At 51.6% G+C, this 26,794-nt stretch overlaps 1 protein-coding gene across 1 annotated transcript in view; it reads right to left on the bottom strand.

The window, feature by feature from the left end:
* Positions 1-26,794, bottom strand: part of LOC142494519 (chromaffin granule amine transporter-like) — a 96,481-nt gene that overhangs the window by 17,415 nt on the left and 52,272 nt on the right. The window contains exons 8-12 of the mRNA XM_075598995.1: positions 22,500-22,543; positions 22,344-22,404; positions 21,871-21,966; positions 20,368-20,446; positions 20,195-20,246 (exon numbers count right to left, since the gene is read on the bottom strand). Coding sequence (XP_075455110.1) covers positions 20,195-20,246; positions 20,368-20,446; positions 21,871-21,966; positions 22,344-22,404; positions 22,500-22,543 — 332 coding nt within the window. The remainder of the gene's footprint in view (positions 1-20,194; positions 20,247-20,367; positions 20,447-21,870; positions 21,967-22,343; positions 22,405-22,499; positions 22,544-26,794) is intronic.

Raw genomic sequence — 26,794 nt, forward strand, 5'->3', positions numbered from 1 at the left:
GGTATCAAGGAGCACCGTGTGTAGGTATCAGGGAGCACCGTGTGTAGGTATCAGGGAGCACCGTGTGCAGGAATCAGGGAGCACCGTGTGTAGGTATCAGGGAGCACCGTGTGCAGGAATCAGGGAGGAACGTGTACACGTATCAGGGAGCACCGTGTGTAGGTATCAGGGAGCACCGTGTGTAGGAATCAGGGAGCACCATGTGCAGGAATCAGGGAGCACCGTGTGTAGGTATCAGGGAGCACCGTGTGTAGGTATCAGGGAGCCCCGTGTGTAGGTATCAGGGTGCACCGTGTGCATGTATCAGGGAGCACCATGTGCAGGTATCAGGGAGAACGGTGTGTAGGTATTAAGGAGCACCGTGTGTAGGTATCAGGGAGCACCGTGTGTAGGTATCAGGGAGCACCGTGTGTAGGTATCAGGGAGAACGGTGTGTAGGTATCAAGGAGTACCGTGTGTAGGTATCAGGGAGCACCGTGTGTAGATATCAGGGAGCACCGTGTGTAGATATCAGGGAGCAACGTGTGTAGGTATCAGGGTGCACCGTGTGTAGGTATCAGGGAGCACCGTGTGCAGGAATCAGGGAGCACCGTTTGTAGGTGTCAGGGAGCACTGTGTGTAGGTATCAGGGAGCACCGTGTGTAGGTATCAGGGAGCACCGTGTGTAGGTTTCAGGGAGCACCGTGTGTAGGTATCAGGGTGCACCGTGTGCATGTATCAGGGAGCACCATGTGCAGGTATCAGGGAGAACGGTGTGTAGGTATCAAGGAGCACCGTGTGTAGGTATCAGGGAGCACCGTGTGTAGGTATCAGGGAGCACCGTGTGTAGGTATCAGGGAGCACTGTGTGTAGGTATCAGGGAGCACCGTGTGTAGGTATCAGGGAGCACCGTGTGTAGGTATCAGGGAGCACTGTGTGCAGGTATCAGGGAGCACCGTGTGTAGGTATCAGGGAGCACCGTGTGCAGGTATCAGGGAGCACAGTGTGTAGGTATCAGGGAGCACCGTGTGTAGGTATCAGGGAGCACCGTGTGCAGGTATCAGGGAGAACGGTGTGTAGGTATCAAGGAGCACCGTGTGTAGGTATCAGGGAGCACCGTGTGTAGGTATCAGGGAGCACCGTGTGCAGGAATCAGGGAGCACCGTGTGCATGTATCAGGGAGAACGGTGTGTAGGTATCAGGGAGCACCGTGTGTAGGTATCAGGGAGCACCGTGTGTAGGTATCAGGGAGCACCGTGTGTAGGTATCAGGGAGCACCGTGTGCAGGTATCAGGGAGAACGGTGTGTAGGTATCAGGGAGCACCGTGTGTAGGTATCAGGGAGCACCGTGTGTAGGTATCAGGGAGCACCGTGTGCAGGAATCAGGGAGCACCGTGTGTAGGTATCAGGGAGCACCGTGTGCAGGAATCAGGGAGGAACGTGTACACGTATCAGGGAGCACCGTGTGTAGGTATCAGGGAGCACCGTGTGTAGGAATCAGGGAGCACCGTGTGCAGGAATCAGGGAGCACCGTGTGTAGGTATCAGGGAGCACCGTGTGTAGGTATCAGGGAGCACCGTGTGCAGGAATCAGGGAGCACCATGTGTAGGTATCAGGGAGCAGCGTGTGTAGGTATCAGGGAGCACCGTGTGCAGGAATCAGGGAGCACCGTGTGTAGGTATCAGGGAGCACCGTGTGCAGGAATCAGGGAGCACCGTGTGTAGGTATCAGGGAGCACCATGTGTAGGTATCAGGGAGCACCGTGTGTAGGTATCAGGGAGCACCGTGTGTAGGTATCAGGGAGCACCGTGTGTAGGTATCAGGGAGCACCGTGTGTAGGTATCAGGGAGCACCGTGTGTAGGAATCAGGGAGCACCGTGTGTAGGTATCAGGGAGCACCGTGTGCAGGAATCAGGGAGGAACGTGTGTAGGTATCAGGGAGCACTGTGTGCATGTATCAGGGAGCACCATGTGCAGGTATCAGGGAGAACGGTGTGTAGGTATCAAGGAGCACCGTGTGTAGGTATCAGGGAGCACCGTGTGTAGGTATCAGGGAGCACCATGTGCAGGTATCAGGGAGAACGGTGTGTAGGTATCAAGGAGCACCGTGTGTAGGTATTAGGGAGCACCGTGTGTAGGTATCAGGGAGCACCGTGTGTAGGTATCAGGGAGCACCGTGTGCAGGTATCAGGGAGCACCGTGTGTAGGTATCAGGGAGCACCGTGTGCAGGAATCAGGGAGGAACGTGTACACGTATCAGGGAGCACCGTGTGTAGGTATCAGGGAGCACCGTGTGTAGGAATCAGGGAGCACCGTGTGCAGGAATCAGGGAGCACCGTGTGTAGGTATCAGGGAGCACCGTGTGTAGGTATCAGGGAGCACCGTGTGTAGGTATCAGGGAGCACCGTGTGTAGGTATCAGGGAGCACCGTGTGCAGGTATCAGGGAGGAACGTGTGCAGGAATCAGGGAGGAACGTGTGTAGGTATCAGGGAGCACCGTGTACACGTATCAGGGAGCACCGTGTGTAGGTATCAGGGAGCACCGTGTGCAGGAATCAGGGAGCACCGTGTGTAGGTATCAGGGAGCACCGTGTGCAGGAATCAGGGAGCACCGTGTGCAGGAATCAGGGAGCACCGTGTGTAGGTATCAGGGAGCACCATGTGTAGGTATTAGGGAGCACCGTGTGTAGGTATCAGGGAGCACCGTGTGTAGGTATCAGGGAGCACCGTGTGCAGGTATCAGGGAGGAACGTGTGCAGGAATCAGGGAGGAACGTGTGTAGGTATCAGGGAGCACCGTGTACACGTATCAGGGAGCACCGTGTGTAGGTATCAGGGAGGAACGTGTGCAGGAATCAGGGAGCACCGTGTGCAGGAATCAGGGAGGAACGTGTGCAGGAATCAGGGAGCACCGTGTGTAGGTATCAGGAAGGAACGTGTGCAGGAATCAGGGAGCACCGTGTGCAGGAATCAGGGAGGAACGTGTGCAGGAATCAGGGAGCACCGTGTGCAGGAATCAGAGAGCACCGTGTGTAGGTATCAGGGAGGAACGTGTTCACATATCAGGGAGCACTGTGTGTAGGTATCAGGGAGCACAGTGTGCAGGTATCAGGGAGGACCGTGTGCAGGAATCAGGGAGGACCATGTTCACGTATCAGGGAGCACCGTGTGTAGGTATCAGGGAGCACCATGTGCAGGAATCAGGGAGCACCGTGTGTAGGTATCAGGGAGCACTGTGTGTAGGTATCAGGGAGCACCATGTGTAGGTATCAGGGAGCACCGTGTGTAGGTATCAGGGAGCACCGTGTGCAGGTATCAGGGAGCACCGTGTGCAGGAATCAGGGAGGAACGTGTAAACGTATCAGGGAGCACCGTGTGTAGATATCAGGGAGCACCGTGTGTAGGTATCAGGGAGCACCGTGTGTAGGTATCAGGGAGCACCGTGTGTAGGTATCAGGGAGCACCGTGTGTAGGAATCAGGGAGCACCGTGTGCAGGTATCAGGGAGCACCGTGTGCAGGAATCAGGGAGGAACGTGTACACGTATCAGGGAGCACCGTGTGTAGGTATCAGGGAGCACCGTGTGTAGGTATCAGGGAGCACCGTGTACACGTATCAGGGAGCACCGTGTGTAGGTATCAGGGAGCACCGTGGGCAGGTATCAGGGAGCACAGTGTGCAGGCATCAGGGAGGACCGTGTACACGTATCAGGGAGCACCGTGTGCAGATATCAGGGAGCACCGTGTGTAGGTATCAGGGAGCACCGTGTGCAGATATCAGGGAGCACCGTGTGTAGGTATCAGGGAGCACCGTGTGCAGGAATCAGGGAGGACCGTGTTCACGTATCAGGGAACACCGTGTGTAGGTATCAGGGAGCACCGTGGGCAGGTATCAGGGAGCACAGTGTGCAGGTATCAGGGAGCACCGTGTGCAGATATCAGGGAGCACCGTGTGTAGGTATCAGGGAGCACAGTGTGCAGATATCAGGGAGCACCGTGTGTAGGTATCAGGGAGCACCGTGTGTAGTTATCAGGGAGCACCGTGTGTAGGTATCAGGGAGCACCGTGTGTAGGTATCAGGGAGCACCGTGTGTAGGTATCAGGGAGCACCGTGTGTAGGTATCAGGGAGCACCGTGTGTAGGTATCAGGGAGCACCGTGTGTAGGTATCAGGGAGCACTGTGTGTAGGTATCAGGGAGCACAGTGTGTAGGTATCAGGGAGCACCGTGTGTAGGTATCAGGGAGCACCGTGTGTAGGTATCAGGGAGGAACGTGTAAACGTATCAGGGAGCACCGTGTGTAGATATCAGGGAGCACCGTGTGCAGGTATCAGGGAGCACCGTGTGTAGGTATCAGGGAGCACCGTATGTAGGTATCAGGGAGCACCGTGTGTAGGTATCAGGGAGCACCGTGTGTAGGTATCAGGGAGCACCGTGTGTAGGTATCAGGGAGCACCGTGTGTAGGAATCAGGGAGCACCGTGTGCAGGTATCAGGGAGCACCGTGTGCAGGAATCAGGGAGGAACGTGTACACGTATCAGGGAGCACCGTGTGTAGGTATCAGGGAGCACCGTGTGTAGGTATCAGGGAGCACCGTGTGCAGGTATCAGGGAGGAACGTGTGCAGGAATCAGGGAGGAACGTGTGTAGGTATCAGGGAGCACCGTGTGTAGGTATCAGGGAGCACCGTGTGTAGGTATCAGGGAGCACCGTTTGTAGGTATCAGGGAGCACCGTGTGTAGGTATCAGGGAGCACCGTGTGTAGGAATCAGGGAGCACCGTGTGCAGGTATCAGGGAGCACCGTGTGCAGGAATCAGGGAGGAACGTGTACACGTATCAGGGAGCACCGTGTGTAGGTATCAGGGAGCACCGTGTGTAGGTATCAGGGAGCACCGTGTGTAGGTATCAGGGAGCACCGTGTGCAGGTATCAGGGAGGAACGTGTGCAGGAATCAGGGAGGAACGTGTGTAGGTATCAGGGAGCACCGTGTGTAGGTATCAGGGAGCACCGTGTACACGTATCAGGGAGCACCGTGTGTAGGTATCAGGAAGGAACGTGTGCAGGAATCAGGGAGCACCGTGTGCAGGAATCAGGGAGGAACGTGTGCAGGAATCAGGGAGCACCGTGTGTAGGTATCAGGGAGGAACGTGTGCAGGAATCAGGGAGCACCGTGTGCAGGAATCAGGGAGGAACGTGTGCAGGAATCAGGGAGCACCGTGTGTAGGTATCAGGGAGCACCGTGTGCAGGTATCAGGGAGCACCGTGTGCAGGAATCAGGGAGCACTGTGTGTAGGTATCAGGGAGGAACGTGTTCACGTATCAGGGAGCACCGTGTGTAGGTATCAGGGAGCACCGTGTGCAGGTATCAGGGAGCACAGTGTGCAGGTATCAGGGAGGACCGTGTGCATGTATCAGGGAGCACTGTGTGCAGGTATCAGGGAGCAACTTGTGCAGGTATCAGGGAGCACCGTGTGCAGGTATCAGGGAGCACCGTGTGCAGGAATCAGGGAGGACCGTGTTCACGTATCAGGGAGGACCGTGTTCACGTATCAGGGAGCACCGTGTGTAGGTATCAGGGAGCACCGTGTGTAGGTATCAGGGAGCACCGTGTGTAGGTATCAGGGAGCACCGTGTGTAGGTATCAGGGAGCACCGTGTGTAGGAATCAGGGAGCACCGTGTGCAGGTATCAGGGAGCACCGTGTGCAGGAATCAGGGAGGAACGTGTACACATATCAGGGAGCACCGTGTGTAGGTATCAGGGAGCACCGTGTGTAGGTATCAGGGAGCACCGTGTGTAGGTATCAGGGAGCACCGTGTGCAGGTATCAGGGAGGAACGTGTGCAGGAATCAGGGAGGAACGTGTGTAGGTATCAGGGAGCACCGTGTGTAGGTATCAGGGAGCACCGTGTACACGTATCTGGGAGCATCGTGTGTAGGTATCAGGAAGGAACGTGTGCAGGAATCAGGGAGCACCGTGTGCAGGAATCAGGGAGGAACGTGTGCAGGAATCAGGGAGCACCGTGTGTAGGTATCAGGGAGGAACGTGTGCAGGAATCAGGGAGCACCGTGTGCAGGAATCAGGGAGGAACGTGTGCAGGAATCAGGGAGCACCGTGTGCAGGAATCAGGGAGCACTGTGTGTAGGTATCAGGGAGGAACGTGTTCACGTATCAGGGAGCACCGTGTGTAGGTATCAGGGAGCACCGTGTGTAGGTATCAGGGAGCACCGTGTGCAGGTATCAGGGAGCACAGTGTGCAGGTATCAGGGAGGACCGTGTGCATGTATCAGGGAGCACTGTGTGCAGGTATCAGGGAGCAACTTGTGCAGGTATCAGGGAGCACCGTGTGCAGGTATCAGGGAGCACCGTGTGCAGGAATCAGGGAGGACCGTGTTCACGTATCAGGGAGGAACGTGTGCAGGAATCAGGGAGCACCGTGTGTAGGTATCAGGGAGCACCGTGTGCAGGTATCAGGGAGCACAGTGTGCAGGTATCAGGGAGGACCGTGTGCATGTATCAGGGAGCACTGTGTGCAGGTATCAGGGAGCACCGTGTGTAGGTATCAGGGAGCACCGTGTGTAGGTATCAGGGAGCACCGTGTGTAGGTATCAGGGAGCACCGTGTGCAGGTATCAGGGAGGAACGTGTGCAGGAATCAGGGAGGAACGTGTGTAGGTATCAGGGAGCACCGTGTGTAGGTATCAGGGAGCACCGTGTACACGTATCAGGGAGCACCGTGTGTAGGTATCAGGAAGGAACGTGTGCAGGAATCAGGGAGCACCGTGTGCAGGAATCAGGGAGGAACGTGTGCAGGAATCAGGGAGCACCGTGTGTAGGTATCAGGGAGGAACGTGTGCAGGAATCAGGGAGCACCGTGTGCAGGAATCAGGGAGGAACGTGTGCAGGAATCAGGGAGCACCGTGTGTAGGTATCAGGGAGCACCGTGTGCAGGTATCAGGGAGCACCGTGTGCAGGAATCAGGGAGCACTGTGTGTAGGTATCAGGGAGGAACGTGTTCACGTATCAGGGAGCACCGTGTGTAGGTATCAGGGAGCACCGTGTGCAGGTATCAGGGAGCACAGTGTGCAGGTATCAGGGAGGACCGTGTGCATGTATCAGGGAGCACTGTGTGCAGGTATCAGGGAGCAACTTGTGCAGGTATCAGGGAGCACCGTGTGCAGGTATCAGGGAGCACCGTGTGCAGGAATCAGGGAGGACCGTGTTCACGTATCAGGGAGGACCGTGTTCACGTATCAGGGAGCACCGTGTGTAGGTATCAGGGAGCACCGTGTGTAGGTATCAGGGAGCACCGTGTGTAGGTATCAGGGAGCACCGTGTGTAGGTATCAGGGAGCACCGTGTGTAGGAATCAGGGAGCACCGTGTGCAGGTATCAGGGAGCACCGTGTGCAGGAATCAGGGAGGAACGTGTACACATATCAGGGAGCACCGTGTGTAGGTATCAGGGAGCACCGTGTGTAGGTATCAGGGAGCACCGTGTGTAGGTATCAGGGAGCACCGTGTGCAGGTATCAGGGAGGAACGTGTGCAGGAATCAGGGAGGAACGTGTGTAGGTATCAGGGAGCACCGTGTGTAGGTATCAGGGAGCACCGTGTACACGTATCTGGGAGCATCGTGTGTAGGTATCAGGAAGGAACGTGTGCAGGAATCAGGGAGCACCGTGTGCAGGAATCAGGGAGGAACGTGTGCAGGAATCAGGGAGCACCGTGTGTAGGTATCAGGGAGGAACGTGTGCAGGAATCAGGGAGCACCGTGTGCAGGAATCAGGGAGGAACGTGTGCAGGAATCAGGGAGCACCGTGTGCAGGAATCAGGGAGCACTGTGTGTAGGTATCAGGGAGGAACGTGTTCACGTATCAGGGAGCACCGTGTGTAGGTATCAGGGAGCACCGTGTGTAGGTATCAGGGAGCACCGTGTGCAGGTATCAGGGAGCACAGTGTGCAGGTATCAGGGAGGACCGTGTGCATGTATCAGGGAGCACTGTGTGCAGGTATCAGGGAGCAACTTGTGCAGGTATCAGGGAGCACCGTGTGCAGGTATCAGGGAGCACCGTGTGCAGGAATCAGGGAGGACCGTGTTCACGTATCAGGGAGGACCGTGTTCACGTATCAGGGAGCACCGTGTGTAGGTATCAGGGAGCACCGTGTGTAGGTATCAGGGAGCACCGTGTGTAGGTATCAGGGAGCACCGTGTGTAGGAATCAGGGAGCACCGTGTGCAGGTATCAGGGAGCACCGTGTGCAGGAATCAGGGAGGAACGTGTACACGTATCAGGGAGCACCGTGTGTAGGTATCAGGGAGCACCGTGTGTAGGTATCAGGGAGCACCGTGTGTAGGTATCAGGGAGCACCGTGTGCAGGTATCAGGGAGGAATGTGTGCAGGAATCAGGGAGGAACGTGTGTAGGTATCAGGGAGCACCGTGTGTAGGTATCAGGGAGCACCGTGTGCAGGAATCAGGGAGCACCGTGTACACGTATCAGGGAGCACCGTGTGTAGGTATCAGGGAGCACCGTGGGCAGGTATCAGGGAGCACAGTGTGCAGGTATCAGGGAGGACCATGTACACGTATCAGGGAGCACCGTGTGCAGATATCAGGGAGCACCGTGTGTAGGTATCAGGGAGCACCGTGTGCAGATATCAGGGAGCACCGTGTGTAGGTATCAGGGAGCACCGTGTGCAGGTATCAGGGAGCACCGTGTGTAGGTATCAGGGAGCACCGTGTGCAGGTATCAGGGAGCACCGTGTGTAGGTATCAGGGAGCACCGTGTGTAGGTATCAGGGAGCACCGTGTGTAGGTATCAGGGAGCACCATGTGCAGGAATCAGGGAGCACCGTGTGTAGGTATCAGGGAGCACCGTGGGCAGGTATCAGGGAGCACAGTGTGCAGGCATCAGGGAGGACCGTGTGTAGGTATCAGGGAGCACCGTGTGTACTGTAGGTATCAGGGAGCACCGTGTGTAGGTATCAGGGAGCACTGTGTGTAGGTATCAGGGAGCACCGTGTGTAGGTATCAGGGAGCACCGTGTGTACTGTAGGTATCAGGGAGCACCGTGTGCAGGAATCAGGGAGGAACGTGTAAACGTATCAGGGAGCACCGTGTGTAGATATCAGGGAGCACCGTGTGCAGGTATCAGGGAGCACCGTGTGTAGGTATTAGGGAGCACCGTATGTAGGTATCAGGGAGCACCGTGTGTAGGTATCAGGGAGCACCGTGTGTAGGTATCAGGGAGCACCGTGTGTAGGTATCAGGGAGCACCGTGTGTAGGAATCAGGGAGCACCGTGTGCAGGTATCAGGGAGCACCGTGTGCAGGAATCAGGGAGGAACGTGTACACGTATCAGGGAGCACCGTGTGTAGGTATCAGGGAGCACCGTGTGTAGGTATCAGGGAGCACCGTGTGTTGGAATCAGGGAGCACCGTGTGCAGGTATCAGGGAGGAACGTGTGCAGGAATCAGGGAGGAACGTGTGTAGGTATCAGGGAGCACCGTGTGTAGGTATCAGGGAGCACCGTGTGCAGGTATCAGGGAGCACCGTGTGTAGGTATCAGGAAGGAACGTGTGCAGGAATCAGGGAGGAACGTGTGCAGGAATCAGGGTGCACCGTGTGTAGGTATCAGGGAGGAACGTGTGCAGGAATCAGGGAGCACCGTGTGCAGGAATCAGGGAGGAACGTGTGCAGGAATCAGGGAGCACCGTGTGTAGGTATCAGGGAGCACCGTGTGCAGGTATCAGGGAGCACCGTGTGCAGGAATCAGGGAGCACTGTGTGTAGGTATCAGGGAGGAACGTGTTCACGTATCAGGGAGCACCGTGTGTAGGTATCAGGGAGCACTGTGTGCAGGTATCAGGGAGCACAGTGTGCAGGTATCAGGGAGGACCGTGTGCATGTATCAGGGAGCACTGTGTGCAGGTATCAGGGAGCACCGTGTGCAGGAATCAGGGAGGACCGTGTTCACGTATCAGGGAGCACCGTGTGTAGGTATCAGGGAGCACCGTTTGTAGGTATCAGGGAGCACCGTGTGTAGGTATCAGGGAGCACCATGTGTAGGTATCAGGGAGCACCGTGTACACGTATCAGGGAGCACCGTGTGTAGGAATCAGGGAGCACCGTGTGTTGGAATCAGGGAGCACCGTGTGCAGGAATCAGGGAGGAACGTGTGCAGGAATCAGGGATGAACGTGTGTAGGTATCAGGGAGCACCGTGTGTAGGTATCAGGGAGCACCGTGTGCAGGTATCAGGGAGCACCGTGTGTAGGTATCAGGAAGGAACGTGTGCAGGAATCAGGGAGGAACGTGTGCAGGAATCAGGGAGCACCGTGTGTAGGTATCAGGGAGGAACGTGTGCAGGAATCAGGGAGCACCGTGTGCAGGAATCAGGGAGGAACGTGTGCAGGAATCAGGGAGCACCATGTGCAGGAATCAGGGAGCACCGTGTGTAGGTATCAGGAAGGAACGTGTGCAGGAATCAGGGAGGAACGTGTGCAGGAATCAGGGAGCACCGTGTGTAGGTATCAGGGAGGAACGTGTGCAGGAATCAGGGAGCACCGTGTGCAGGAATCAGGGAGGAACGTGTGCAGGAATCAGGGAGCACCATGTGCAGGAATCAGGGAGCACCGTGTGTAGGTATCAGGGAGCACCGTGGGCAGGTATCAGGGAGCACAGTGTGCAGGCATCAGGGAGGACCGTGTGTAGGTATCAGGGAGCACCGTGTGTACTGTAGGTATCAGGGAGCACCGTGTGTAGGTATCAGGGAGCACTGTGTGTAGGTATCAGGGAGCACCGTGTGTAGGTATCAGGGAGCACCGTGTGTACTGTAGGTATCAGGGAGCACCGTGTGCAGGAATCAGGGAGGAACGTGTAAACGTATCAGGGAGCACCGTGTGTAGATATCAGGGAGCACCGTGTGCAGGTATCAGGGAGCACCGTGTGTAGGTATTAGGGAGCACCGTATGTAGGTATCAGGGAGCACCGTGTGTAGGTATCAGGGAGCACCGTGTGTAGGTATCAGGGAGCACCGTGTGTAGGTATCAGGGAGCACCGTGTGTAGGAATCAGGGAGCACCGTGTGCAGGTATCAGGGAGCACCGTGTGCAGGAATCAGGGAGGAACGTGTACACGTATCAGGGAGCACCGTGTGTAGGTATCAGGGAGCACCGTGTGTAGGTATCAGGGAGCACCGTGTGTTGGAATCAGGGAGCACCGTGTGCAGGTATCAGGGAGGAACGTGTGCAGGAATCAGGGAGGAACGTGTGTAGGTATCAGGGAGCACCGTGTGTAGGTATCAGGGAGCACCGTGTGCAGGTATCAGGGAGCACCGTGTGTAGGTATCAGGAAGGAACGTGTGCAGGAATCAGGGAGGAACGTGTGCAGGAATCAGGGTGCACCGTGTGTAGGTATCAGGGAGGAACGTGTGCAGGAATCAGGGAGCACCGTGTGCAGGAATCAGGGAGGAACGTGTGCAGGAATCAGGGAGCACCGTGTGTAGGTATCAGGGAGCACCGTGTGCAGGTATCAGGGAGCACCGTGTGCAGGAATCAGGGAGCACTGTGTGTAGGTATCAGGGAGGAACGTGTTCACGTATCAGGGAGCACCGTGTGTAGGTATCAGGGAGCACTGTGTGCAGGTATCAGGGAGCACAGTGTGCAGGTATCAGGGAGGACCGTGTGCATGTATCAGGGAGCACTGTGTGCAGGTATCAGGGAGCACCGTGTGCAGGAATCAGGGAGGACCGTGTTCACGTATCAGGGAGCACCGTGTGTAGGTATCAGGGAGCACCGTTTGTAGGTATCAGGGAGCACCGTGTGTAGGTATCAGGGAGCACCATGTGTAGGTATCAGGGAGCACCGTGTACACGTATCAGGGAGCACCGTGTGTAGGAATCAGGGAGCACCGTGTGTTGGAATCAGGGAGCACCGTGTGCAGGAATCAGGGAGGAACGTGTGCAGGAATCAGGGATGAACGTGTGTAGGTATCAGGGAGCACCGTGTGTAGGTATCAGGGAGCACCGTGTGCAGGTATCAGGGAGCACCGTGTGTAGGTATCAGGAAGGAACGTGTGCAGGAATCAGGGAGGAACGTGTGCAGGAATCAGGGAGCACCGTGTGTAGGTATCAGGGAGGAACGTGTGCAGGAATCAGGGAGCACCGTGTGCAGGAATCAGGGAGGAACGTGTGCAGGAATCAGGGAGCACCGTGTGTAGGTATCAGGGAGCACCGTGTGCAGGTATCAGGGAGCACCGTGTGCAGGTATCAGGGAGCACAGTGTGCAGGTATCAGGGAGGACCGTGTGCATGTATCAGGGAGCACTGTGTGCAGGTATCAGGGAGCACCGTGTGCAGGAATCAGGGAGGACCGTGTTCACGTATCAGGGAGCACCGTGTGTAGGTATCAGGGAGCACCGTGGGCAGGTATCAGGGAGCACAGTGTGCAGGTATCAGGGAGGACCGTGTACACGTATCAGGGAGCACCGTGTGTAGTATCAGGGAGCACCGTGTGCAGGAATCAGGGAGCACTGTGTGTAGGTATCAGGGAGCACTGTGTGCAGGAATCAGGGAGCAACGTGTGTAGGTTCAGGGAGCACCGTGTGTAGGTATCAGGGAGCACCGTGTGCAGGAATCAGGGAGCACCGTGTGTAGGTTCAGGGAGCACCGTGTGCAGGAATCAGGGAGCACCGTGTGTAGGTTCAGGGAGCACTGTGTGTAGGTATCAGAGAGCACTGTGTGCAGGAATCAAGGAGCACCGTGTGCAGTAATCAGGGAGCACCGTGTGTAGGTTCAGGGAGCACCGTGTGTAGGTATCAGGGAGCACCATGTGCAGGTATCAGGGAGCACCGTGTGTAGGTATCAGGGAGCACCGTGTGTAGGTATCAGGGAGCACCGTGTGTAGGTATCAGGGAGCACCGTTGTAAGGTCAGGGGGAACACCTCTCTCTAAGGGGGTTCCTTCCGCGACTTTACCTGCCTCCGCTCCAGCTCTGCCTCCTTGCCACCGCAGGCGGGATCTTCCTTCTCCTCCGCTTCCCGCGGCGGCTACTGAACGCACGCATGCGCGCGCATGGCCGAGGACCTTTACGTCCTCCCTCAGGAGGAGTTCCCGCCCCCAGCTGAGGCCGCGCGCGTGCACCGCTCACAAGCTGCACATCTAGCGCAGCTGTGGTAAGTTTCTCCCTACCAATCCCTATCTTCCCTGGGGCCGCTCCCTCGTTACTCCCCCTCTCCCTATTGGTCCTTCCTCCTACTTATACCTTTCTCAGCCATTCATTCTTTGGCTGAGCATAGCTTTGTATGACCTGTGTTAACCACGGTCGTGCCTGCCTCAGTTCCTGTCTCTTTGTCTCCTTAGTGATCCCTTGTGTACCGAACCGGCCTGGCTGCGAATCCGCTCTGGAATTCTACCCTTGGTTTGTATCCTGACCTCCTGGACTCCCCGACCCCTTTACCTCGGTTTACGGATTCCGACCTACCTCCTGGATCTGGACCCCAGGCTCTCGGTACCAACTATATTCTGGAACCTCCCTTCTCGTCTGGCGAGTATCTTACTTTATCTTATACTCCCAGAAGGTTCCAGACGCCTATTTTCCACTTCCCAGGCGTGTCCCCGTAGCTGTGGGTGCAGTTTGTTACCCATTTCACCTCAGTTTCAGGGTCCCTCCTTGTCCGTGGTGAGCACAGCGTAACATTATGCTCAGCCCAACGGACATGGACCCTGAAGAGATTGAGCAACCAAGCCCCATGCAGCGACTTCTCCAGCTAGAGGCGCAGCTTGCCTCCATGACACAGGAGCTCTCTAGACTCTCCTCGTTGCAGCATTCCCCAGGCTCCTCTGCCATGGCAGCTGTGGCGTTTTCAGCCCTGGGTCTTCCCGTGGTTGTGGATCCTCGTCTCCCGGCTCCCAACCGCTATGCAGGGGATCCCAACGACTGCAGAGGGTTTCTTAATCAGTGCGAGATGCAATTTGAATTATCTCCTTCGCGCTTCCCCACTGCACGTTCAAAGGTGGCCTATATTATGTCTCTCTTGAACGGAAAGGCCCTAGCCTGGGCATCCCCCATCTGGGAGCGGGAGCCTGCCATGACGCGTGACTATTCTCGCTTTCTTTGAGAATTCAGGCAAGTATTTGATACAAAAAAACAAAACAAAACAGCTGCTGAACCTGGCTGCATGAAGGGAAATCCCCTTGGGAGTGAAAAGACTGACGTCCTGCCCCAGAATCAACTGAGCTGCAGCAGCAGAGGGAAGCAAGCACCTGAATCTACAGCTAACAGCCGAGTGGTAAACAGTGTGATACACACTACATGCCTTTTACCAACCTTTTTTTATGTACGCAGATATATTACCCCCTTTTTAATTCCATAATATATTGTTGAATTTGCTTCACTATTTGGCGTTGTGCGCTGTTTTCTTTTGTTTCCAAAGTATTTGATACGCCTGGTCGCCATATTACGGCAGATTCTTCTCTCTTCCATATTTCCCAGGGTACTCGTCCTGTCGCCGAGTATGCTTTGGACTTCCGGACCATCGCGGCGGAGACCTCCTGGAACGATGGCTCACTATCAGCAGCTTTTTGGCAGGGTCTGTCGGATGCCATCAAGGACCAGCTGGCCACTATGGAGAGACCCACCAGATTGGAGGATTTCATTGCGGTCTGCATCCGCGTGGACCAGCGGCTACGAGACAGAAGACTTGAACACGCTCTTCCTCGTACCACCTCCTCCCGGTCTTCCAGCCGCAGTCTCGTTCATACTTTCCCCAACCTGTGAATGAGCCCGAACCTATACAGCTCGGAGGTGATCGGCTATCCGCTTCTGAGAGACAGTGCCGACGAGATGGTGGACTGTGCCATTACTGCGGTCATCCCGGTCATCTGCTGGTAAGCTGCCCTCTGCGACCGGGAAACGCCAGGACCCAAGGTAAGCTGCCCTCTGCGACCAGGAAACACCAGGACCCAATAAGGTATGAGAGGGTCTCGTTGGGTGTAATCGCTTCTCCTCTTTCTTCTTCTAAAGTACTTCCCACTCGTATAATGCTGCCTATTTCTCTGGCCTGGAATAACTCCCTGATCACCGCTTCTGCATTTATAGATTCTGGGTCTCAGGGAAACTTTATTGATCAGAGTTTTGCCTATAGGAATGGGATTCCCTTCCGATCTAAGGCTGTTCCAGTTGGTCTGGAGGCCATAGACGGGCGTCCACTCCAACCAGCCTTTATTTCCCTGGAGACTTGTTCTCTATCCCTCTCCACGGAGGATGGTCACCAAGAGAAGATTATCTTGGATGTGATCCACACTCCATCGGTAGATGTGATTCTGGGACTCCCCTGGATGCAACTTCATAACCCACAATTAGATTGGGTTAATAAAGAACCCATACGATGGAGCCCCCAGTGCCTTAAGACCTGTCTTCCCCCCAAACGGATGTTAGCCGGAGTGGAATTACCCGCAGAGTATAAAACTTCCCTTCCAACGGTCTACTGGGACCTGGCGGACGTTTTTGATAAGGTACGTTCTGAAGTGTTACCTCCCCATATAGACTTTGACTGTCCTACTGAGCTCCTTCCCGGTGCTACCTTACCCAAGAGCCGTTCTTACCCCGTATCCATACCCGAGACCAAGGCCATGACCGAGTATATTCAGGATAATTTGAGGAAGGGTTTCATCCGCAATTCTTCATCTCCAGCTGGAGCTGGATTTTTTTTGTTAAGAAAAAGGATGGTTCCTTGCACCCCTGTATTGACTACAGAGGTCTTAACAAAATTACGATCAAGAACCTTTACCCCCTGCCACTTATTTCCGAACTCTTCGATCATCTACAGGGGGCAGCAATTTTTTCCAAACTTGATCTCCGCGGAGCCTATAACCTTGTCCGCATTCGTCAGGGCGACGAATAGAAGACAGCCTTTAATACCCGGGATGGGCATTATGAATATCTAGTCATACCTTTCGGCCTGTGCAATGCCCCGGCGGTCTTCCAGGAGCTTGTCAATGAGATCTTCCGTGATCTCCTCGACAGCTTCGTTATCGTATACCTTGACGATATCCTTATTTTTTCCAAATCCCTCTCTGACCACATTCAACACACCAAATTAGTCCTGTCCCGCCTTCAGGAGAACAATCTCTATGCTAAGCTAGAGAAATGTTCTTTTCATCTTTCTTCCATTCCCTTTCTTGGATATATCATTTCTAGCACTGGCTTCTCTATGGACCCAGTCAAACTCAAGGCCGTCTTAGAATGGCCACAACCCACTTCCCTGAAAGCCATACAGCGATTCTTGGGATTTGCGAATTACTATCGTAAATTCATCAAGAATTTTTCTTCTACCGTGGCCCCCATTACTGCCCTCACCAAAAAGGGAGCTAACACAGCAGTCTGGTCTCCTGCAGCTCTCAAGCTTTCGACTCCCTCAAAAAATCTTTCAATTCTGCTCCTATTTTGCGTCACCCTGACCCCGGGCTTCCCTTTACCCTAGAGGTAGACGCATCCGACATCGGTGCTGGTGCCATTCTCTCTCAGAGACAGTCCCCACAGGCCAAACTTCATCCCTGTGGGTTCTTTAAAAAAAAAAATTCTTCGGCAGAACGGAACTATGACGTCGGAAACATAGAGCTCCTGGCTATTAAACTCGCCCTTCAGGAATGAAGACATCTTATGGAGGGAACGGAGACCCCAATTTCGATCTTTACTGATCATAAAAACTTACTTTACATTGAGAGTGCACGTCGACTTGGGGCGCGTCAGGTTCTATGGTCTCTTTTTTTTCTCGAGATTTAATTATCTCATATCTTACATTCCTGGTTCAAAGAATCAAAAGGCAGACGCACTTTCACGACAATTCTTGTTTGAGGACAATTCCGAAGTTATCTCCGAAACAATCTTACCCTCCAAATATATTGTTTCGGCCAACTCTTTTGATATCCTGGATCAGGTCATGGCAGCACAATCTAATCTCCCGAGGGGCCTTAAGGTGCCGGTCGGCCGTCTGTATGCAGCTCCACGCTTCCTTAAGAAGATTCTTGAGTGGGGTCATTCTTCTAGGTCAGCCGGTCATCCAGGTATTAGCAGGACTTCTGACCTCATTGGTCGTACCTTTTGGTGGCCAACCATGTTGCAGGACATTTCGGAGTACGTAAAAACTTGTCCAATCTGCGCCCAGGATAAGACCGCTCATAAAAAGCCGTACGGCCTTCTACAACCCCTCCCTATACCAGAACGCCCATGGAGTCATCTGTCCATGGACTTTGTGGTGGAACTTCCAACCTCTAAAGGGATGAACACCATTTTGGTTGTCGTGGATCGTTTTTCCAAGCAGGCCCATTTCATTTCTCTCAAAGGCCTCCCCAATTCCCCTACCCTGGCAGACATTTTTGTTAAGGAAATATTCCGCATTCACGGAGTTCCTCTTTCCATCGTATCCAATCGAGGTACACAATTTGTCTCAAAATTTTGGCGGGCCTTCGCTCGCAGGATGGATATCACCCTCCATTTTTCATCCGGGTATCATCCCCAAACTAATGGGCAAACCGAGAGAACGAACCAGACTTTGGAGCAATACCTGCGATGCTTCATCGCAGACAGCCAAGACAATTGGGTAGATTTACTTCCGTGGGCAGAGTTCTCCCATAACTCTTTAAAGAACAGCTCCACGTTGAAATCCCCTTTTTTCATTAATTATGGTTTTCACCCGGGTCAGCTGCCCATCACCTCAGTTCCTTCCGGGGTTCCAGCGACCGATGACCGAATCAAGGATCTTCAGGAATCCTGGAAAAGGATCCAAGAGGCTTTGAGAAACGCAACCCATAGACAAAAGGTACAGGCAGATCGTCACCGTCGTCAGGCACCCGTCTTCAAACCAGTGGATAAGGTCTGGCTCTCCTCCAAGAACATTAGACTGAAGACTCCAAGCCAAAAGCTGGCCACCAGGTTCTTGGGTCCATTCTCAGTAATAGAACGGATCAATCCTGTGGCATATCGTCTGGAACTTCCTCCATCCATGAGGATACCCTCCGTGTTCCACGTGTCACTGCTGAAACCTGTGTCCCAGAGTCCACGGTTCCATAGGACACTGATTGACCCTAAACCAGTCATAGTTCAGGGGCAGGAAGAGTTCGAAATTCAGTCTATTCTGGATTCCAGGAGGACGAGGGGTTCGGTACAATACCTGGTTCACTGGAAGGGCTTTGGTCCAGAGGAAAGATCTTGGGTACCCTACCATCAAATACATGCCCCCAGACTGCTGAGACTCTTTCACTCTAAATTTCCCCAAAAGCCATATTGGAGTCGTCCTGAGGCCGCTCCTCAAGGGGGGGTACTGTAAGGTCCGGCGGAATACCTCTCTCTAAGGGTGTTCCTCCCGCTACTTTACCTGCCTCCGCTCCAGCTCTGCCTCCTCGCCGCCGCGGGCGGGATCTTCCTTCTCCTCCGTTTCCCGCAGCGGCTACTGAACGCGCGCATGCGCGCGAACGGCCGAGGACCTTTACGTCCTCCCTCAGGAGGAGTTCCCGCCCCCAGCTAAGCCCGCGCACGCCTCTCCCGCGCGGCGCACACACCTGATGTGCGTCCACCGCTCACAAGCTGCACATCTAGCGCAGCTGTGGTAAGTTTCTCCCTACCAATCCCTATCTTCCCTGGGGCCGCTCCCTCTTTACTCCCCCTCTCCCTATTGGTCCTTCCTCCTACTTATACCTTGCTCAGCCATTCATTCTTTGGCTGAGCATAGTTTTGTATGACCTGCGTTAACCACGGTCGTGCCTGCCTCAGTTCCTGTCTCTTTGTCTCCTTAGTGATCCCTTGTGTACCGAACCGGCCTGGCTGCGGATCCGCTCTGGAATTCTACCCTTGATTTGTATCCTGACCTCCTGGACTCCCCGACCACTTTACCTCGGTTTACGGATTCCGACCTACCTCCTGGCTCTGGACCCCAGGCTCTCGGTACCAACTATCTTCTGGAACCTCCCTTCTCGTCTGGCGAGTATCTTACTTTATCTTTTACTCCCAGACGGTTCCAGACGCCTATTTTCCACTTTCCAGGCGTGTCCCCATAGCTGTGGGTGCAGTTTGTTACCCATCCCACCTCAGTTTCGGGGTCCCTCCTTGTCCGTGGTGAGCACCTTGTAATAACCGTGTGCAGGTATCAGGGAGCACCGTGTGTAGGTATCAGGGAGCACCGTGTGCAGTTATCAGGGTGCACCGTGTGCATGTATCACAGAGAACCAAGTGTAGGTATCAGGTAGCATCATGTACGTATCAGGGAGCACCCTGTGTGCATTAGGGGGGACTATATATATGTGTGTATTGGATGGAGGGCTATATGTGTGTGTATTGGGCGGACTATACAGTATGTGTGTGCATTGGGGGGACTATATGTGTGTGTATTGGGGGACTATATGTGTGTATCAGGAAGACACTGTGTGTATGTGCTACATTTGTGTGTATTGGGGGGGCTACATTTGTGTGTATTGGAAGGACTATGTGTGTGTGTGTATTGGGGGGACTATATGTGCGTTTATTGGGGGGGACTATGTGTGTGTGTATCTGGGGACTAGGTGTGTTTGTATCGGGGGTCTGCATATCAGGGGGACACGGTATGTGGGTATCAGGGGGACACGGTATGTGAATATCAGGGGGACACGGTATGTGAATATCAGGGGGACACGGTATGTGAATATCAGGGGGACACGGTATGTGAATATCAGGGGGACACGGTATGTGGATATCAGGGGGACATGGTATGTGGGTATCAGGGGGACACGGTATGTGGGTATCAGGGGGACACATGTATATCAGGGGGTACTGTGTATGTGTATTGGGGTACTGTGTGTGTCAAGGGGCACCTTGTGGGTGAGTGTCGGAGGGGGCACTGTGTGTGTCAGGGGGGCACTGTGTGCATGTGTCAGGGGCACTGTGTGTGTCAGGGGGGCACTGTGTGCATGTGTCCAGAGCACTGTGTGTGCATGCGTGTGTCAGGGGGCACTGTGTGTGCGTGTGTCAGGGGGGCACTGTGTGTGCGTGTGTCAGGGGGGCACAGTGTTAGTGTGTGTCATTAGACACTGTGTGTGCGCATACATTATGCATTGGAGGGGCACTCTGTGTGTGTATTAGGGGGGACTGTGTGTGTGTCTGTGCATTAGGGGGAACTATATGTGTGTCTATTGGGGGACTGTGTGTGTCAGGTGGGAATGGTGTGTGTATGTCACAAGCATTGATTTGCACTCACACAAACGAGGCTGATCCCCATCACGATCATTCCCAGCAGACAGCAGAGCCACCTGAAGCCAAAACAGCAAACTGAGGTCACAAGGACAGCCCCTGATCACCGCTAAATAAGCCTCATCAGCATCTTCCCCTCCATAAGCCTCTGATCCCTTGGCCTGTGCAGGACGGACTCACCGCCCTATCTTGTGTGACAGGATCCCAAAGAGGTTAGTGCATACAAGGAATGCGATGCTGGCAGGCAGGAAAGCCACACCTGGGAAAAAGAGTCAGAAAGAGACTGAAACCCACGATTATACAGTGCAGGGTATTACTGTATATATGCTCTCAATACACTGGCGACACACTTTATTCGAGCTCGGCTAGTCCCACGAATTCGGGTATACCCGGGTGTATTGAGGTTTGTGACTGTTTTCTGCCCGAGTGCATTGAGGTATTTTCCAGGCAGGGATTGAAGCATTTTATTCCCGCTGGCTGCAATACTGCACAGTATATATATATATACTGCATTACAATTCATGAATTTATGCCATCTGGTAGACACGCGAAGCATTGCAGCCTATTAAATCCTAATCATTATCATTTAACAGATCAGCCGCCCGTCAGCCAGGCATGAACCCAGGCTGGGAAGGCAAACGCAACGGGGCTTGTCAGAGGTGAGGAGCGGCGCATTCCAGGTATCTGCCAGGTACATACTGGGTATTTGCTCGAATAAAGTGTGTCGGTGCAGTATATATACTCACAAACATGTGAGGTTTTGCAGGCACATAAAGGTATCTTTTAAGGCGTTCTTATTAGTCACTCAGTCACCAGGAGATGCAGAAATCAATGTAGCCCCGTATAGATGGACTCCCAGGAACCTTATTAAAAGATACAACTGGACATAGTGCAGACCGTATGTATAATTTATAGAAGGTAAGTAAAACAAGTTTACACTCACATGGTTTCAAATATAGGTAAGCATTTAGATCTCAATGGATCTCTCCGGCCGGGTGGATGGTATCTCCGCTTCCCCTCTCTCGTGGCGTGCGTTCCACCGGTGCGTTCCAAACACCGGAAGTGATGTCATCTGCCGCGTCCACTTCCTGGGGTTCTGGCCATCTCAGGGATAGAGCGTCACTCTACGCGTTTCACCACATAGGTTTCATCGGTCTGCACTATGTCCAGTTGTATCTTTTAATAATGTTCCTGGGAGTCCATCTATACGGGGCTACATTGATTTCTGCATCTCCTGGTGACTGAGTGACTAATAAGAACGCCTTAAAAGATACCTTTATGTGCCTGCAAAACCTCACATGTTTGTGAGTATATATATTGAGAGCAGTGTCATCTTTATTTGAGTTTATCCATTTTACCTTAACAATATTGCACTATCACCATTGTATTCTTTTTTACATATATTGCGCTTCCCGGAGACTTCATCGCTACTATACTTCATGAGGATTGACTGAGCAAACCTCAACTGGGTCACAGCTGCATCTTCTAATATGTTTGCATAAGTATCACTGTATTTTTTACACCATTACTAATGGTTAATATCTGAATATTTAGAGCGCCACATTTTGATAAGTTTCCTTTTGTATTACTGTATATACAAAGCAATATATCACTCCCTTCTTGTTATAATGAGCGTTCCCATTCAGAGCCACAGCTCCTGTGGAATGCAAGACCAGCACATACCAAGCTGCCAGTTGGGTGCGCACATGATTTCCATCATCCTAATGGGTAGGGTGGCTTCCAGCATTCCAATACCCATATTCGAAAAGCAGAGAGACCCTGAAAGGATAGAAGAAGGTGAATGACAAGGCTCACCCTGACTCACGATACAGCCGAAGAGTTTCCCACTAGCCACAACTCCCCCACTGGCCAATGCCAAACTGTAGAGTCTTGCTATTGGTCAGCAGACCCATCCTATTGGCTTGTCCAACATTGTCAAAACCTCCTATTGTTCAGTGCAGCATGGCCTCCTATTGGTAAATGCCTCCTGCAAAATCCTCACATTGGTCAATGCCCTCTTGTAATCCCCTACAATAGGTCAATTTCCTCCTGTAGACTCATCCCATTAATTAATGAGCCACCAGCATACTTTATAACTGGTTAGTGCCTCCCTACAGACTTTGGTCAGTGCATCCTGCAGACAGATTCCATCTTACCAGCAGCCACCAGAATATAGGGATCCTTGAGTAGATTAAAGAAAGATGTTGGAGCAGCACTCTGGGGAAACATGACACGATGGATCAGCACCATTAGCAAAGATCACATCTTTTGTCTCTGTCCTTGTGACATCTCAGACATCTCAGAGCACTTACCCCTCGGGAAAATGTTCCTGGCCTAAGAATAAACAGCTGGAGAGCTGAGGACACAGAAGAGAAAGTGACATTAGTGTGACAATATGAGAGAGCCGAAGAGAGGCTTTGACATTAACGTCACAATATGATGCTGAGCTGAGAAGAGGTCGTGACATGAATGTGTTGGTGTGACAGAGCTGAGAAGAGGCTGTGACATTAATGTCACAATATGATGCAGAGTTTACGAGAGGCTGTGACATTAATGTGTTAGTATAACAGAGCTGAGAAGAGGCTGTAACATTAATGTGTTAGTAAAAGTAAATGAGTACCTGCAGAACACAGAAACAGCTGTGACACCAATTAAGGTGAAACAGAAAGCAATTTAATGCAAAGAGAGAATAAATATGATTAAGCAGAGCATGCTAAACAGGGTATTGTCGGAAGGCAGCTACCCAGACAAATACTCCCCCATAGAGGGGTATACCCAGTAGGCCTGAGAAAGGGGACAAGGGGGACAAACATCACACTAATCTACATACTATAAAACATGTAAACAACACAATAAAGTGCAACAAAGTGCTACACAATGCCAGAAGGCAAAAACACAAAAAATAAAAAAGGAAAACACAGTCCAAAGGCGGGGGTGCTACATCTCGGTCACTCAGCCCTTATTGTTCTTGGCCCATTCCCACAAAAACGTGGTACTTGTCTTCAGGAGGAAAAAAGAGTCCCATAGCTACAATGCAACATATGAATACTTAATCTGTAGGAAAGTGATGCAGAAAGGATCCAAAGATCATCGCATCAACTGCTAGCTGCTCTGCATCGCATCACAACACTATCTACTGTAGCATACTGGACAGTGTGGTGATGTGATGATCTTTGGATCCTTCCTTAACCTATTGTGTGCGGCCATGTTGTTCTATATATATCTATCTATGTATCTATAACAACATGGCCAATTGCTCTCTCTGCTATGTATATCGGAGAGAGTCATTGGATGCGCAATAAACAGTTAATGTATAGCTATGTCTGGTATATGCTGCCACTATGTATAGGGTTTACACATAAATTCACAAATGCATATAGAGAAAATATAACATTGAGCACAAACCTAGACAATATAACTAATAAATAGCCCCAGTATATTGGTGTGAAATATGTTGGAATAGGCAATCTTGGTAGATTCTGAAATAAAGGAAAGAATCCAATATAGTGAAGTACTGTTGGTATATTAGTATCACGCAATAGTGGAATGCTACTAGTATAGATTGGATAGTATAGATTTAGGGTATGGGTAGGCAAGAACACCTTACATGTTTAACTTAATTTAGACTTCTTCAAAGGTATATACATGTGTAGCTGTAGCCTACTATACTGTCTATAGGTACACATGTACTTTGATAGGTTAATTGCTAACCCATGTTGCACCAATCATATGGTCTAGATAGGATTCAATCAATTTACCAAATTGCAGGGCATGATCTGGAGTTAACCATTGTGTCCACAAAAATAAAGCAGTACATTTAATAAACTATATTTAAGCTAACTTTATAAATAAACAATTGTAATAAAATAATACCAACAGTATTAGCATAAAAATAGGGCACTTTAAGTGACCTTTATACTCACAATAAAAGACAGATATAGAAAATCTATACCTACAACATTGTATCAAAGCTGAATACTGGTATAATATATTTGTCAGCATGCATATAGAATATTATATAACATAACATGTGAGTTAGTGTTGCAATAGTATAGTGATATTAACTGAATGTTTTATGAATACGAGACAGATAGAAAGGTATGAGAACTGTGCAATATAGGGGCCTATGCAGAGAGCAGCGAATTTTAAAATTGGCGAATTTATTAAAAAGTAGCTTTTTTGGAGAGTTTTAATCTCCATATGCAGAAAAGTGCGAATTCTGCTATGTTTAACATGGATGCGTGTGGCGAGTTTAAATTGGCGAGATGCGCGCTTCAGAAATGTGTTAAAACAAATTCGCGGCTTTTTTTTTCCCTTTGCAATGGCCGCGAGCGGCAGTTTTTTCTGGCGAGTTAAAACTGAGACAATCGCGCCATTTTATTGGCGCGAACAGCCGCTAGATGCTGTTCGCGCCTCTCTGCATACGGATATTTTTAAAACTGGCGAGATTGAGGTTCTCGCCAGCCGCGAGGCGAGTTTTATAACTAGAAAAGAAAAATTGGCGCGTTTTTCGGAACTCGCCATTTTCTGCTGCTTTCTGCGCGATTTTCTCCAAAAAATGGCGAATTTCGAAATAGCGCTGCTCTCTGCATATGCCCCATAGTATGTGTGGGAACTGAGCTTGTCAGATTGAAGGCAGTGAGGCAATAGAGGGCAAGAGAGACATGGTAATGATATTTAATTGGTGAGAGAAGCTCCCAAATCAATGTCTACATTTAACCCCTGTGGAACAAGTGTCTTAAGGGTGTGAATACACCTGGTTTCTAATTTCGAAATGTTATTTACTATATCTCCTGCCCTCTAATCAGATTGTAATAGTTCTATTCCCACACATGTAATCCCTGTGGGGCTTTGATTATGAAATTCTTTGAAATGCTTAGATAAACTGTGTTGCATAAAACCTTTTTGTATATTGGTGATATGCGCTGCAAATCTAAGTTTTAGTTTTCTGGTATTGCAACCAATATATTGTTTTTAACATGGGCATTGTCATGGGAGACCAGGTACTTTATACACCATTTATATATTACCGGGATCATTCATTAAACAAAACCAGATAGTAAAAGAAATTGCGTTTATTTTGGTAAACCCACGTAGACCAAGAAGAGATATACAAGAAACAGTTAAAAAAAACACTTGCTGAGGGTCAGGGGGAAAATCTAGGCTTTCCTAGTTGCAGGACGCCCGCTTGGATGAGCTTACCCTGACCGGGATATACACCCATGGTGACGGTGAGGGTGTAACCAGGCCATCAATAAAGGTATTATGCTCGGCTGGTTACCTCTGAGCCATATTGTGGGGTTTAGAGTGTCAGCTCTTGGACTCATTTGTTGTACATGAAATGCATGCGATTGTATGACAAAGAATTTATGTGTGTTTTACCTTTCCAGGAGTGCTAACCAGTGGAGATTGAGAGGCTATAAGTTTCAATGGGGGTTTTGCGGTAAAAGTGTTGTCAGATTGTGTCTAGGTAATCGGGGTCCAGAGTTGCTGGCCACCCCAAAAATGAATCCAGGAATCAGGTCAGATTCCCGGGGACATATAGACACACCACCCCGGACAAAATCCTACCTTGAAAACAGTTACGTGACTCACCGCCAGGTTTCCCTGCTTCAGCACAGACCAGAAAGATAAATAGGGGCATAAGGATATGGGTATCCCTTGTACAGTCAGGGGTCCCTAAGTTAGTGGGGGTCCCCCAGTATATGCCCAGATCACCAGAACCGGTATAGGTGTTCTGGGGTGCTCCAACCATCCATAAGGTTGCGAGGATGTTTTTAAGTCTAAGTCCAGTTTTCAATGTATTTTGAATCTAGCCCTGAAAATGAACCAAAGCGTTACAGTATTTCATTCTACTTAGAAACAGTTTTCACTATAGGAAGTTGCTTGGAGATGAGGAGGAGCGCAGGCAGGTGTAGCAAAATATGCAAGAAAGAATAACATATATAGTGCAGATGGTAAACACTGTGCAGATAGATGTAATCTATAGAATAGAACTCACATAAATCGCAGAAAATATCGCGTGTCAGAGATCCTTCTCTCTCTGACTGGAGCCCTTTGAGTGGTGACAGGGAGATCCCTCAAGGAATGGGTATATATGGATAAGAAGAAAAGCCACAATAGTGCATACTATTCCAATATTGTATTATTCAAACAATTAACACGAGTATATTACACTCACATTCGCCATGTACAAATCAGGTGGAGGAGAAAACCGTAGCTCCTGACGAAGCATCTGGCGAAACGCGTAGAGTTTGCAGTGAGGGAACAAGCTCTGAAGGACTGGCAGAATTCGGGCAAAGGTCTCGTCTATTGGGAACTTCCGCCCTCAGCCGTGATGCGACAGCGGAAGTGACGCGACGGCTGTGACAAACGCGGAAGAGAATCCTAAATGCTGTGAAGCTGCCTATACCTGCACAGCCATACAACGAGCTACGGTTCTCTCCTCCACCTGATTTGTACATGGCGAATGTGAGTGTAATATATTCGTGTTAATTGTTTGAATAATACAATATTGGAATAGTACTGCTGCGGCACAGTTTATTCGAGCATTTGCCCGTTCTGTGCCGCAGCAGTAGCCTGGCGCGCGCCCAAGTGTGACGGGCGC

This window comes from Ascaphus truei, chromosome 5 (genome assembly GCF_040206685.1).
Source record: "Ascaphus truei isolate aAscTru1 chromosome 5, aAscTru1.hap1, whole genome shotgun sequence".
Lineage (NCBI taxonomy): Eukaryota > Metazoa > Chordata > Amphibia > Anura > Ascaphidae > Ascaphus > Ascaphus truei.